Below are 13,992 nucleotides of genomic sequence, written 5' to 3' on the forward strand. Positions count from 1 at the left end.
CCAACTTCCAAAAGCTAAGAGAAAGAAAAAAAAATTGTAAACAAGTGGGCTAGTCGTTTAAAAGGACAGATATTTTGTTTACAAATATTGCACTTTGTAGCAGACGGCACTTGAAACTTTTTTGGAAGCGATAAGGGCTTATTTCGCTTCGGAAATAAAGATGGATTCGACTACGAGCGAGCTCGCTTCGGGAGATTCGGACTCGGTATTCAAATTTGCCATCAAGACCTACAGGGAGCATTTCCACGATGATGATCCAACCATTGCCGCGTACGCACCGGGCCGCGTGAATTTGATTGGTGAACACACAGATTACAACGACGGCTTTGTATTGCCTATGGTAAGGGGAAAAAAAAAATCAATTTCAAACATTTCTTGATGCCCATAGTTAAAGTGTTCAACATTTAATATAAAAACTAATGACCGCTTAAAAAATTGTTTGAAGCACAAATGTCATTGTCTAATTTTTTACTTTTCAATGAAAATTCTATTGGAGAAAAAATGTGCAGAGAGGGTGGACGAGCAGTTCTGGACATTAATTATTATAATTAATGTCCAATATTATACAATCTATATAAAAAAATCAACAAATTGACATACAAGGGTGCGGCTCAGTGCTGTTTTTAAGGCGTGGGCTCAACCAGGCCCCCTGGCCCGGGGGGGGGGGGGGCATGATGCTCTTAAGATGGGCGTGCTTCGGTTTGCACTAAAATACTTATTACAACCGGAGGTTTTTTTAATTGATAAACTAAAAAATAGAAAATGCATTCATTTAAAAAAAAAAAAATTTATGTTGAAAGCTTGAATTTCACTCACAGATGGCAATGTAAAATGAAAAAACTAACATAACGTACAAAATGCAATGCAAACAATGCATAATTAATGTTATGACAATTTGTGTTACATAAAACTATTGCATATTTTGCATATTTCAGTGAGAGCCCTTTTTAGCTTAGGCTATATATTTGGAAATATGAATTTGCATGTAACACAAATTGTACCATAGGAGAGAGATTTATGCATTAAAAGAAAATATTTAAATTTTTGATCACCAGGTGAAAAAGTGACACTTTTTTATTGCATTTCCCTTTTCTCCATGGTCCATAAAGCATGTATATATTAAGTTTCGATAGAATGTGCCCACCAGAATGACGCAACAGAGGTCTGAGTAGTTTCAGCATACTGACACCTCCCCAGCACGATCCAACCCACGCGGGTAAAGGGGTTGCATCCCGGAAGGGGCAGAGCCTGAGTCGTGTCTGGCATAGGCGGAGATAGACTTGGAAGTCTGGGGGGGGGGGCACAGTCATTATTGCTGGGGGGGGCGAGATGATGATGATGTTGAGTCATCTATACATATATGCATTAGATCTGTCGACTTCACCTTTGATGATGGGGGGGAGGCAATTCTCCCCCCCCCCTCCCGTATCCAACTGTCTGGTCTTTGTCTGGTTTTTCTCACTTTGTCTGGTCTGATAGCATACTTATACTACTGAGACCTACGTAGCCTCATTCTGGCGGGCATATTCCATTATTCCATCAAAACTTATAGGCACTGTATGGACCATAAAAAATGCAATAACAAAGTGCCAATTTTTCACCTGGTGGTCAAAAATTGAACTATTTTTTTTATTGCATAAAACTATTTTAAGCTACTTTTCTTCTAAGCATAATACTAATTTTAAATACCAGGAGTTTTGACAGATTTTGGAGTTTATTATGCTTAAATATTTTGTGAATGAATGTGTGAAAAATAATATGGAAGAATGATGTGTTAGTAACAAGAACTTAATCATTTATAAAAATTCTCATTAGATTATATTCTCAAAGATTATATTACAGTAAACCCTTCTTAACGAACACCTCTCAGATGCGGTCTCGCCTCTTTTATGACCAAATAATAATTTCCCCTATATAATAAAAGTATGAATTTCTAACTCCTGGCTGACAGCCACCCATCTTTTATGGACAAATTTTTTTCCTCGTGAGTGACCACAAAAGAGAGGTTTTACTGTATTTATTTTCCATCAATATAACATGTGTATTTATTTTACTATTCTTGTACTAATTTCAGCCATTTCATGATATTCATTCATTCATTTCAGTATTTTCTTATTTTCAAATTAACAGGCTCTGCCTTTCGTCACTGTTGCTGTTGGGAGCAAAGCCAAAGGGAATAAATGCCAAATAGTGACAACAAGTAAATACACAGAAGGTCCTAACGATATCACTTTGGATTTGTCATCAATTCAAGAAGCGTTGGTTCCTGGAAAACCTACATGGGCAAACTATGTGAAAGGAATTTTATCTTTCTTTGCAGGTATGCAATTATTTGATTAAATAAGCTTTATTTCTTTATTTTTATTATCTGCGAGACAATTTCATGGTTTGAAAGTTTAAGAATAAAAAGCCGGTTTAAAACCCTTTCAGACCTGAACATTCATTTTTTTGGAATTTTCAGATAGTTTTGCATTTTTAATATACAAAAAATACATTAAAAACATGTTTCAGCAAATCTTTATTTTTTAAAAAATTTTATTTTTTTATGTGAAGAAAAATTCTCTTCATTGAAATGTTTTTAGCCAAGATGATACACAAGCCTATAACTGAACTGGGGCACTGCTCCAGGGCCTCAAGCAGAAAATTGAACCTCCAAAAAAAATTCTCACTTATTTTTCATAATAACCCTTACAAGAGGGGCCCTAAGAAAAAGTCTGCCCTGGGGCCTTCCGAGAAGGCACATCGTGGCCTTGATGATGCAGGGTATATTCATCTTCACATACAGTGTTTTCTAGAATTTTATTGCTGAATTTTATGTAGTAAATCACGCTTTCTCCTAGAAGTGATCTTAAAAAAAACTCTGGAAGTTCGGCTCTAATTGCTGCCCTCTGATGAAAGCTCCCAAAGATAATATTCACCATATTTATAACTCAAGGCTTACACAATACTATAAGTCAAGGCTTAACTTCTTGAGTTAAAAAAATTCTACAGTGAGGAAAAATAACCACCACATTTGTGCATGATTGCAATCTGAAAAGATTAAAAATAATAATAAAGAAGGGAAGCTTTCTTTATAATAACAAATTTACATTTTGCTTTCATGACCTAAGCATAAAACTAAAGAAAAAGCTCTTATTCAGAATATTTTGCTAAATTGACAATGAAAATTTTGTTTTTAAATCTAAATAATTTTTGTGGAGAAGACTTTGTGCTGTTCAGTAGTATTTGAATCAATTCAGCCAATACGTATTGATTCCAATCAGTTTTTCAGATAGGCTTTGCCCATTCAAAGTGGTTATTGCAAGTTCGGTTCCTCTTGGTGGAGGCTTGTCCAGTTCTGCTGCCCTAGAGGTGTGCATGTTCACATTTCTCGAAGCTATAACTGATAGCTCGCTAAAAATCAGGTACTATTTATCATATAATTTAAAGGCTTTTTTATTTTATTCATAGAACATGGTAAAATTTTGTCGTGAAATTTCACATTATGAAGTTCGATTCATTAAATACTTGGTGCCAAACTTTTTTTTAGAGAAATTAAAACACTTTACTTGATTCATTTACTCAGGGTTGAAGAGAAAGCCAGAGTTTGTCAGAAAGCAGAGCATGAATTTTGTGGAATGCCATGTGGAATCATGGACCAGTTCATATCTTTCTTAGGAAAACAAGATCATGCACTTCTACTTGACTGTCGGTAAGCCTATAATTTTGTGTACTGGGATGCTGCATAATTGTTTGCTTATAACACAGATGATTTGTTTTCAATATATGACAAGAGCTTATTTCTGAATGGTTGATTACAATATACTTAAACTTATATTGCAATTGTATGACATTCATTCACCAGGGATTGACAAGTCAACATGGCAACTAGAAAATCAGTATTGATACCTAAAACTTTTCATGTGATTGCTAAGTTGGAGTCTAAGGATGAAATAAAATTTTATGATTTCATCACAATTTGTCTTTTAACATGAGAAGTGTCATTAAGTGCCAGAAAAGTAAAAACTAAAACATATTTAAAACTGTTTTTTATGATGAAGAATCATGATTGGCTCCCAGGAAATTCAACTCTAGCCTAAATATATATTTTTGTTTGATTTATCAAGCCCAATCATTCATGTGAATCAACGCTTGAATAAAATTAACAAAAAAAGTGAGAATTTTACAATTAGATATATTTATTATACTGAAAAAATATATTTATATTGATCAGTCATATTTTTTATTTCTTAGATCTCTGAAATATGAATATGTACCAATTTTGGATGAAGAAATCGGCATTCTAATCATAAATACCAATGTCAGACATGAACTCAGTGGCAGTGAGTATCCACTAAGGCGGAAGCAGTGTGAAGAAGCATGTGATGTGATTGGAAAGAAAAGTTTAAGAGATGTCACTATGAATGATCTTGAAGGTAGTGTTTTTGCCTACTTCTTTCAGGCCAGTCATTTCAACTTTTTCCGGGGAGGCGGGTGGCAAAAAACATATACTCAGTACATATATTTCACTTTGTTTGTCCATTTCAATTTTATTTTTTAATGCTGGCAGGGGGAGTCGCCCCATCCAAATAACATGCCTGCTTTCTTTTATTTGATTTGTAAAATGACTGACAATTTATCTCACACATGAGAAGATATAACATTTTTATTCTATATATCAATATTTCATACTCAATTTATAAAGATGCAAATTTTTTACTCATATTATAAATAAGATATTTTTTGAAGATGCCTTTTAACCATATTAAGCGGTCGTCAAATGGCATCTTCACATCACTTTCATCCACTGAAAGTGAATAGAATGCTGGGCTTCATTCTTAAAATGGTCTTTTCACATTCTCCTAAAAAGTCATGGTTTTCCCAAGTCTTACTTCGTCTTGGACTGAGGTATGCTGTAAAGTTTTGGACACTGTACCTACAAAAAGAGACATAAACTTTGCTGAGGGTGCAGAGAAGTGCTATGTGAGCTCTTGTTAGCACACAAGGTTTGAGCTATGAAGATACTTGATTTCTTGAATATATTTACATTGGAGAAACACGGGTATTGAGGAGGGGATATGATTGAAGTGTTTAAAATTTTCAATGGGATACATAGGATGGATGATGAGTTATTAATACACCGTCAATCAACTGCTTCTGCAAGCGAACACCAGTAATGTTTAGTATTGATCTATTCTTCAACCTGTCTCGCCACAGAGAGTAACAGGTCTACAACTGTACAATTATTCAATCACTGCACTTCACTCATAGTTAAATAAATTTATGGCAGCACTCCACGTAACAAGCATTACACAAAAACAAACTTCACGTTAGGTTCACAACACTTACACACACATTCCATTATATACCAATTCATTAGAAATTCTGCAGAAGAATAGAGACGAGGTACACATGTTGTTTAGTAGTGATATAATATTGTTTAGTAAGGGACAATTACAGGTTGTGATGTCGCAGGGAGTTTTTCTTTAATAGAATTTTAATAGAATTGTTAATAAATGGAATAGCTTACCTCCGGGGATTGTGAATTCGAACACAATTGACACATTTAAAAAGAAGTATGATAAACATAGTGGTTTAAATCAAGAAGCTATCCATATTTAGATAAGAGGACATAATCTTTTTTATGGGCAGTGTATTATATTGTATTAATTATTAGTTTTCTCTTTTGCAATATTTTGCTTTTATATTGGGTTGCTGTATTTTGGTTATATTGGGCATCCATATTTTTTATGGACATGGTTTTTTTAGTCACCTCGTTGGTCATTTTGCCTGTTTTCATCTTTGTGTTTGTATTTGTAACTGTTTCAAATTCTTTCGAGTGCAGCCCACAGATGTAACATGAGTGATGTTGTCTTCAAACGTGCGAGACACGTCATTACAGAGATACAGAGAACTATCAAATCAGCCACAGCTTTGACAGAAAATGATTATGAGAGTTTTGGGCAATTGATGTGTCAAAGTCATAATTCTTTAAAGTATGAGTTTTATCTTTCTTTCATGTCTTACGTTATTTAAGTGATAAAATGATGCACTTTTTGAGATTTTTCTATTTTATCATTTACGTTACTCACATGATCACATATCCTTATAACCTATCAAAAAAAATCGGGTATATTGTAATAATTAATTAACAGTGCATAGTAAGATCCCAATTATCTGAGTTAATGTGGACTACCTTGTATAAACCAGACTTTATAAAAAAATTTGGCATTAGTCTAAGGTAGAACTCATTCAGAACTCATGAAATTTGTTTGCATGTTGCAGTGTTCTGTAAACCAGTCTGTCACTCTTATAGGGGTTTCGAAAACCATTTTAATGTACCCGATTTTTAAAATGAATTTTTAAAAAGTACCTGGGATAATAAGTTAATCAAGGCTCAGATATTTGGGGTATGATATTATATACTAGTTATAATACCCAGTGCTACCCAAATGTTTCTCTATCTAGTGGGAGCATTGAAGAAATGACAAAGCATTGTATAGAGGAGTAAACATGTCTGAATTATATTGTTTAGGAACTACGGTAACCAAAGTAAACATTCCAAAAGTCATTATTTATGCCTATGAACCATTGCTGCCCAACAGTTTATCCCCCGTTTTTGGCATTTGCCCAGCTATGACAAAATTTTAAAGCTGCTTATATCGTTCAAGTCTGGTCCTGTTTGGTATGATAAAATTTGATGATGATCAGTCTTAAATTTTAGATTTGTATAGACACTATACATACACAGAAAATCAATTTTGTGTGTATAGATTCACATCTAGCTTGTTATAATTTCATTTTTCTTTTGTTGTTAATCATTTTCCACTGATAGCATTATAATATATACATAACTATAGCATCTCTCATATTTTCAATTTTCTGTGCACTTATTTTCTTAGAATACCTAACAGCTTACCTATACAAGTTGTCCGTACTTTTTTGTTCACTGCTAAATGCAAAAAAAAATTAGAAAATTTTTATTTACTTGCATAGCGGATTTGGAGGAAAACTGAATCTATATAAAAGTGTCAATTTATGTTTGACAGAAATGATTATGAAGTATCCTGTAAGGAGCTTGATCAAGTTGTGAATGCTACTCTTGAATGTGATGGGGTTTATGGATCAAGAATGACTGGTGGTGGATTTGGTGGGTGCACTGTTACTCTGCTGAAAAGTACCGCTGTTACCACAGTTGTTGCTTATGTGAAGGTATCCTAATTTGCTACCATCTTTATAATGTGTATTTAATTTATAGAGAATTATAAAATAAATTTATTACCAGTGCCTAAGAACTCTTCAGCCTTGTATTTTTTATCAATTTACATGATCATTATATCTTGTCTGTAATTAACTTTGATATGAATTTCTATAAATTCCATGCATCTTTCAATTCTATGAATCAATTACATATTACTATAGTAGGGGTTCTCAATATGTGCTCAGCATAGCTCTTATGGCTCTGTGTGCACTTCCCAGGGACTCTGTGGCTGCTCCAGGACAAGAAATTAAATCAGTAAATCTGAGAAATAAATAAATTAAAAAGGGGCTTTTTTTTCACAATACTCCACTATAGAAATTATAGGATGCTAATAGGGAAAATGAACTAAAAAGGGCTTCACGAGTAAAAAAAGCGTGAGAACCACTGTACTAAGGTAAGATACATCTATAAGATTTATTTCTTTTATTTATCAATATTTAAAATTGATAATTTTCCTCTCAATTGTAGGAGAAATATCAAGGCAATCTTGATTTCTATGAATGTCGACCAGCCAAAGGAGCCGGAGTCATAAAATTACTTTGAAATTTTCATGAATGACAGCTGTGCTAGTCAAGAAGAAAAATGTTTTTTTTTAGTCATTTTATTTTTGCACAAAAAATTAATAAGTATACAATGAATATATTTATTTTTGGCTTTATATTTTCATTTTTTGCCTGTTAATGTGCTGCCATCTATGAATGCACTCTCATAATTTTCTGAAAGTTGTAAAATCTTTTCATAGATAGCAGTACATATACTGTTTTGTATCAAATGTAGATTTGAGATGGTAAACTATTTTTGTATAAATTTACATATTTTTTTAAAGCTGCTTGGTATAATGCCATGTCTTTTCTTTCAGTGTTTAAAAATGGTCAGTATGAAGGTTTCAATAAAAAAAGAATATATTTAGTACTTATTACAAATGATACAGATTCAGCCAATCATTTTTTCTGCAGATTTTTAAATACTTATGGAATTCACATATTTATCTTGAACCTATGCTAAGGAGAAGGAAAAATGTCAGCTTTCTTTGTTGAAGTACTGGAGGAAACCAGCATTACAGAGAGTATTGTTTGTCCTAATTGGTTTTGAATTAACTTTTCATTTTTGTTTATACGTACCGTATTTTGTTTTCGTTAATGCTATTGCATTTTAAGAAAAGAGAGAAAAAAACTTTTTTTTTTCATGTCAGAATGATATACCAAATATTTTTTTAGGTAAATATTGTGATAAAGCCTGAAAGTAGTTTCACTGATGCAATATTTGCTTGCCTGGTAAAATATTAAAGTTATTCCTAGTTGTGTTGATAATTACAGTCGGACCCTGTTGTAACGACACCTTCTGTCCCAATTTTGGAACTATAATGAGTTTGATGTTATATCGGATCATGGGTGGTTGGAATAGCGTTTCAGTGAAGCTGCATTACATAAATTCACTCATTTATCATGAACTGCTTTATCTCAGTGTCTTATTAGTGCTACTCCATAAATAAAATAACCTATTTTATACGCGTTAAATTTTAAGATGAGAAAATTCGTAAAATTGTAAAAACTATAAACTATACAATTAATTAAATATTTCTTGATGGAAAAACTTGACAGAAAAACATACTCACCTTTCAAATTATTTTAATTCTGCAGAAATTTAGCAGCGTATTTTATAAGCACAAAGCCGCCTGGCAGTCGATTGGTTAGGGAACTAGCTTCTCACTGTGCAGGTCTGGGTTCGAATCCCGGTTCGGGCATAGATGTTTACTAACGCTAACAAATTCCCTGGACGGATCATGTTGATCCCTTGGGAATACATGAGGATCACGTTATTAAAAAAAAAACTATACAAAGGGGAAAAAATGGCAGCATTTTGCTTCCAGTCTGCATCGGTTTAATAATCACGTTTCCAGTTTTTCAGATATTAAAAGAACAACTCCTTTCGACACGATTGATTGGAGCAAATCAGGGGAGATGATATCACTCCAAATTTAATGACCAGCGAGTAAAAACATACACTGTTGAAAGACTTTTCTTAGCAACCTTGAATAAACTGGCGCAGTAGGCGCATACATTATATACCTTTCCTTATCAGCTAATCTGTTTTGTTGAATGCACAGGTTATTTGATCCCTACACATGTTCAGGTATTCAATGTGCTTCCTATGCCCACATCATTCTCTAAGTCATTTGCTCTAAACTAATGCTATATTGACCGATAATAACAGTGGAATGAAAAATATGGGAGAAGAAAATGCTGTGGAAATTTTTGGGAAATGACACACTAACTTTGTATACATCCAAACAACAGTTGGCGTTATAACGAGTTGGTGCTAAAACGGGGTTCTCACATTATAATCACTGTATGGAAGATTTGCTCACCGAAAATATGTGGTGCTAAGCGGGGTTGACGTTATAACGGGTTTCAACTGTATATGATTTACAGACTGAAATCCAGTGATGGAGTCGTTTGAAAATTATTGTCATTCACTTCAAACCTTTGTGTATTAAAATTTGCATAACAGAATGTTAAATTAGATAACTGCAAGAAAAGTTTATCTCATTGGCTTGATTGTTATTACTTTTGTGCCATTGTGAAATATGTATGTGTGAACTATTTGAGTGATCGTCATTTAGAATTCTAATATGGATATGACCATGACTTTATTTCCAGGAATGGGTTTCCCATGGTATGATTTTTTATGGGTCTCTTCCTAGTTAGTTTTACAGTATGAAAATATTTAAAAAAAATAAAAATTTCCATTCAGTGTTACAAGTGATTTTATTGTTACTATTAATACAGGGTGAGCAAAAAATCTGTAGAAACCGAAATAAAATATGATTTGCAAGGTTAGCATCGCTAAGTCACTGGAATTTTTTTTTGGCAGGAAAAAATAATTCATAAACAGCCGATAAGTGGCGCTGGTACGCGCGACTTCTGTGGAAATTTGCAAATGAGACGGCTAAAATTTGCGTTCCTAATCCACAACAAGTTTGTTGTAAACCGTGAAAGAACAATAATATTTAATAAAAATTCAGAAAGAAATAAATAATTCAGGAATTAATTAAAGAAATAATTGATAATACCGTGTTTATGTAAATAACATTGATACGTATCAAACAATACTTCATCGAGAATACGTCATTATAGAACTCCATCATTTATTGTTTTATTTTTTTAAAACCTCTACCGAATACAAAGAATCGTGCACGTGCGACACGAAATTCTGCGGCTCAGCAGCAGCGCCAACGAGACGCGCGTAAGCGTAGATTAGCGTAGTGTCGCCTCGTGTCTCAATTTGCGCTGTCCGTTGGCCGCAAAACAGAGTGCTGCTCTGCGTCGTGTCGCGAACGCTGCACGCGGCTCAATTTGCGCTTTGCCTAACATCGATAGTCGACGGTATTTTGAAGACGCTGTTTCATCCCCTTGCTTGCCGTTATCTACTACGATGATGTTCGGTGCATAAACGTGTGCTGATATAAAGCTTGAACACTGCATGACACCTCGAAAAATACGGATACTCCTACTCCGGCCGTGAAAGCCTACCTTCTCTGTTCAGTGAGTTAATTGCTTTCTCATCCAAGCTCACAGACCTCTGAACTCACTCCAAGGACCCCTGGTTAAGAAACACTGCTCTTTTTTTGACTGAGCAAATTACCTTTCATGGCTTTCTCAACTTAAATAGTTTACTTTTGAATTTTCATACGGACTTTTAATATGTAAAAAACCAAACTTTTTTTATTTGCATGTGAATTGCACCCTACCAAAGAAACTAAATTTTATAAAGATATATCTCGTACGCGGTACACGTCAAAACCAAGACTATCTTTATTTTAAAACGTATGTGATGTGGCCTTTTTGAAACATTGTGCTGCATGTTGAATTTGTCTTCGAAAGCAAAATCTACTGTTTTATCCAACATCTTAATTTCTTTTATTGCGCAAGAATTTTTGTAGCTAGCAGGGCTCAAGCCCAGGAACCAGTACCGTCTTAACGCATGAGGCCCATCCGGGCATGGCCCCGGGGGGCCTCAAGAGAAGGCCTCAGAAAAACGAGAGATAGTTGTATTTTTTGGTGATTTTCCATGTAGGGAATAAGAAAAATCACTTGGCTCGGGGCCCATGATACTCTTAAAACGGCCATACGAAGAACCCAGAAGAGTTCTTAAATTTTTTTGTTTACTATATAGACCGTGAAAAATCTGGTCTGGGACCCATGCCTAATTTTTAAAATCATTGTACCAAATTTCGTAGGCACCTATGCACAATTTCAAAGCACCTATGCACTTGAGGCAGTGCCGTCTTGACGCATGGGCCAACCCGGGCACGTCACGGAGGCCTTGAATGAAGAGCGGGGGAGGGGGGAATAATAGGATATGGTTATAGATTAATGGATACGATCGAGATTAAGCATGCGAATTGGTAAGTAGGCATTTGCAGTCTGGATAGAGGGCTGATCAAAATCAATTTGCCCGGGGGCCCATTCTCCAGATCATCTCTGGGCCGTTTTTCCAGGAGAGAGAATGTTTAGCCTTGACTTTCGCAACTTTTCAAAGATATCAATTTATTCGGTAAAAAAAACATTTTTTTTTTTCGTAAAAGTGGGGGGGGGGGGGGGGGGGGGAGTTACTGACTGTAGAACTGGAGAAACCGCGAGACACCCAAGCTCTGTCAACACCCAGGAGTTACTGACTATAACAAGAAAAGCTATAAGCCTAGAGTGACCATACGTCCCGTATTTCCCAGGACAGTCCCGGTTTTTCCTGTTTTTCTGACCGACCCGACTTTTTTGTAAAAATGTCCCGGTTTTTTGAACCGTATTTTGAGCGAAGTTTACTTGAATTCGTTGTTTTCATCAAAAATGTTGATACAGATCATTTTCATAGCTCAACAACAAAAAATTGACGAGTTGACATTATTTTCAGTATTTTTCCGAATGTGCAACTCACAGAAGTTCAAGTGGGTGCTATTAAACCAGGTACCTGAATGGAAAGATATACTGGACAGTCTGGATGAGGAATTCTTATCACGCACTGAAACAGATGAAGCTCGTGTATTTGACCAGTGGAATGTTATTAGATGTATAATTGTGAGGAAACTATAGTCCGTTTCAGGTTAACTTTGCAGCGGAGAGAAAGGTAGAGAGCGTATTCCTTCGCCGCAAAATGAAGTTCCCATAAATCGTAGTTTTATGATGGTCATTTATACAGAATATTTCAATTTTTTTAATGATTTTGAAAAAAATATGAAAAAATATCGTTTTGAACCGATGTTTCTTCGTTTGAAATTTTTAAATTAGAAAAAATATTTTTTGCCATTATCCAAAAATCTATAGCAACCACAAAGACATTTTGGTGCGATACCCTACAAATCGTCCATACTTTACCGAGGCCGCGTATCGATACATTGGTTAAGAGCAAAGCTGCATTAAGAGTTCTACTTCTAAAAGCTGCATCTTTCAAGCGGCTTTGGTTAAGAGGCTTGTGTTGCCATAGCAACGAGTGATGAGGTTCCCTCGTAGCTTCCTCTTCACTGCAAAGTTAACTTGAAACGGACTATAAATGCATGTGAAATGAAAAAAACATTTCTATACCTGATAGATGGGTACAAATTTTTTCTGAATTGATTTCAATAACATTATTGAATTTATTCTTTGTCTGCCTGGGAGTACAGCTCCTGTGGAGAGAGTATTTTCACTTATGAATAATTTGTGGTCAAAGGAGAAATCTAGATTCAGTGTGTATGCAATGTGGGCTCTGCTGCAGTTATGCAAAACTGTAACATGGAATGCGAGAAATTTTATGATAAGGTGTTGAAAAAGAAAAGTTTCTTTTACGAGTAGCTTCATCAGATAAATATCCATGGTATAACAATGTGGAGGCTCCCTTATTCTAATTTTTGCAATGTTTCAGTTTATTTGTCTTGTTTTTTTTTAATTTTATATTTATTCGGACACAGCGTATTTATTTGGAATCATTTATTTGCAAGTTGTGAACGTGTAATAAAATATTTATTACCATTTTTGTCTTTGTTGTTGCATTGCACGTGGATAAAGGGTGAGTTGAAAAATTATATTCAGTGAGGCATAGGGTGACCATACGTCCCGTATTTCCCGGGACAGTCCCGGTATTTTCTGTTTTTTTGGCCGTCCCGACTTTTTGGCAAAAGTGTCCCGGTGTTTCCCGTATTTTACACGAAGCCTACTTGAATTTTTATTCTCTATTGAAGTCAATGATTGACATTATTTTTCAACTCAGAAATTATTTTATGATAATTACTACTATATATGAGAATATTAATCTCCCACATTTGCCATGGTGAACGTTTTTTTTTTTTTTCGTGGAATACATTTTAATCCACTGCTACTTGTGGTAATGCATCATTTCCCGCCATTGTGATTTTCCGTAATCTCAACAATATTTGGCAACTTTGTTTGGTTTTGGCGTCGTTTTTGGCGATTATTGGCGATGTCCCATATTTTCCCGTATTTGGAATCCCGATGTCCCGTATTTCTCTCGAAGAAATATGGTCAGCCTAGTGAGGCAGTAATTCTCAATATAAACAATACCATACAGAATATTATGCTTATTCATATTTTTTTTATATCAGAAGTGTGTTGCTTTTCAGATTTGACAGGCAGCTGTGAACGAAAATTCATTTAACAGATTTATTCAACATAGGCTAGTGACTATGCTGACCATACTTCTTCGAGAAAAATACGGGACATTGGGATTCCAAATACGGGACATCACCAACTATCGCCAAA

The 13,992-nt window shown here is 34.8% G+C and overlaps 1 protein-coding gene across 1 annotated transcript; it reads left to right on the plus strand.

The window, feature by feature from the left end:
* Positions 1–77: 77 nt before the first annotated feature.
* On the plus strand, positions 78–10,090 carry LOC149083419 (galactokinase-like). Its single transcript, XM_089236709.1, has 8 exons — positions 78–340; positions 2,131–2,320; positions 3,272–3,404; positions 3,566–3,691; positions 4,234–4,415; positions 5,825–5,975; positions 7,029–7,191; positions 7,709–10,090. The coding sequence occupies exons 1-8, from the start codon at positions 161–163 to the stop codon at positions 7,781–7,783; spliced, it is 1,200 nt and encodes a 399-aa protein (XP_089092835.1). The 5' UTR covers positions 78–160; the 3' UTR covers positions 7,784–10,090.
* The last annotated feature ends 3,902 nt before the right edge of the window (positions 10,091–13,992 follow it).

This window comes from Pholcus phalangioides, unplaced genomic scaffold (genome assembly GCF_987345545.1).
Source record: "Pholcus phalangioides strain wild (caught in Gottingen) unplaced genomic scaffold, Ppha-v1.0 ptg000009l_1, whole genome shotgun sequence".
NCBI classification, from domain to species: Eukaryota; Metazoa; Arthropoda; class Arachnida; order Araneae; family Pholcidae; genus Pholcus; species Pholcus phalangioides.

What these genes read in the sequence shown, in the direction of transcription:
- LOC149083419 (XM_089236709.1), top strand. Translation starts at nt 161, where the DNA reads ATGGATTCGACTACGAGCGAGCTCGCTTCGGGAGATTCGGACTCGGTA. An exon ending in GCACTTCTACTTGACTGTCG is followed by an intron (nt 3,692 to 4,233) that starts GTAAGCCTATAA and finishes TTTATTTCTTAG; the next exon opens with ATCTCTGAAATATGAATATG. An exon ending in CAGTTGTTGCTTATGTGAAG is followed by an intron (nt 7,192 to 7,708) that starts GTATCCTAATTT and finishes TCTCAATTGTAG; the next exon opens with GAGAAATATCAAGGCAATCT.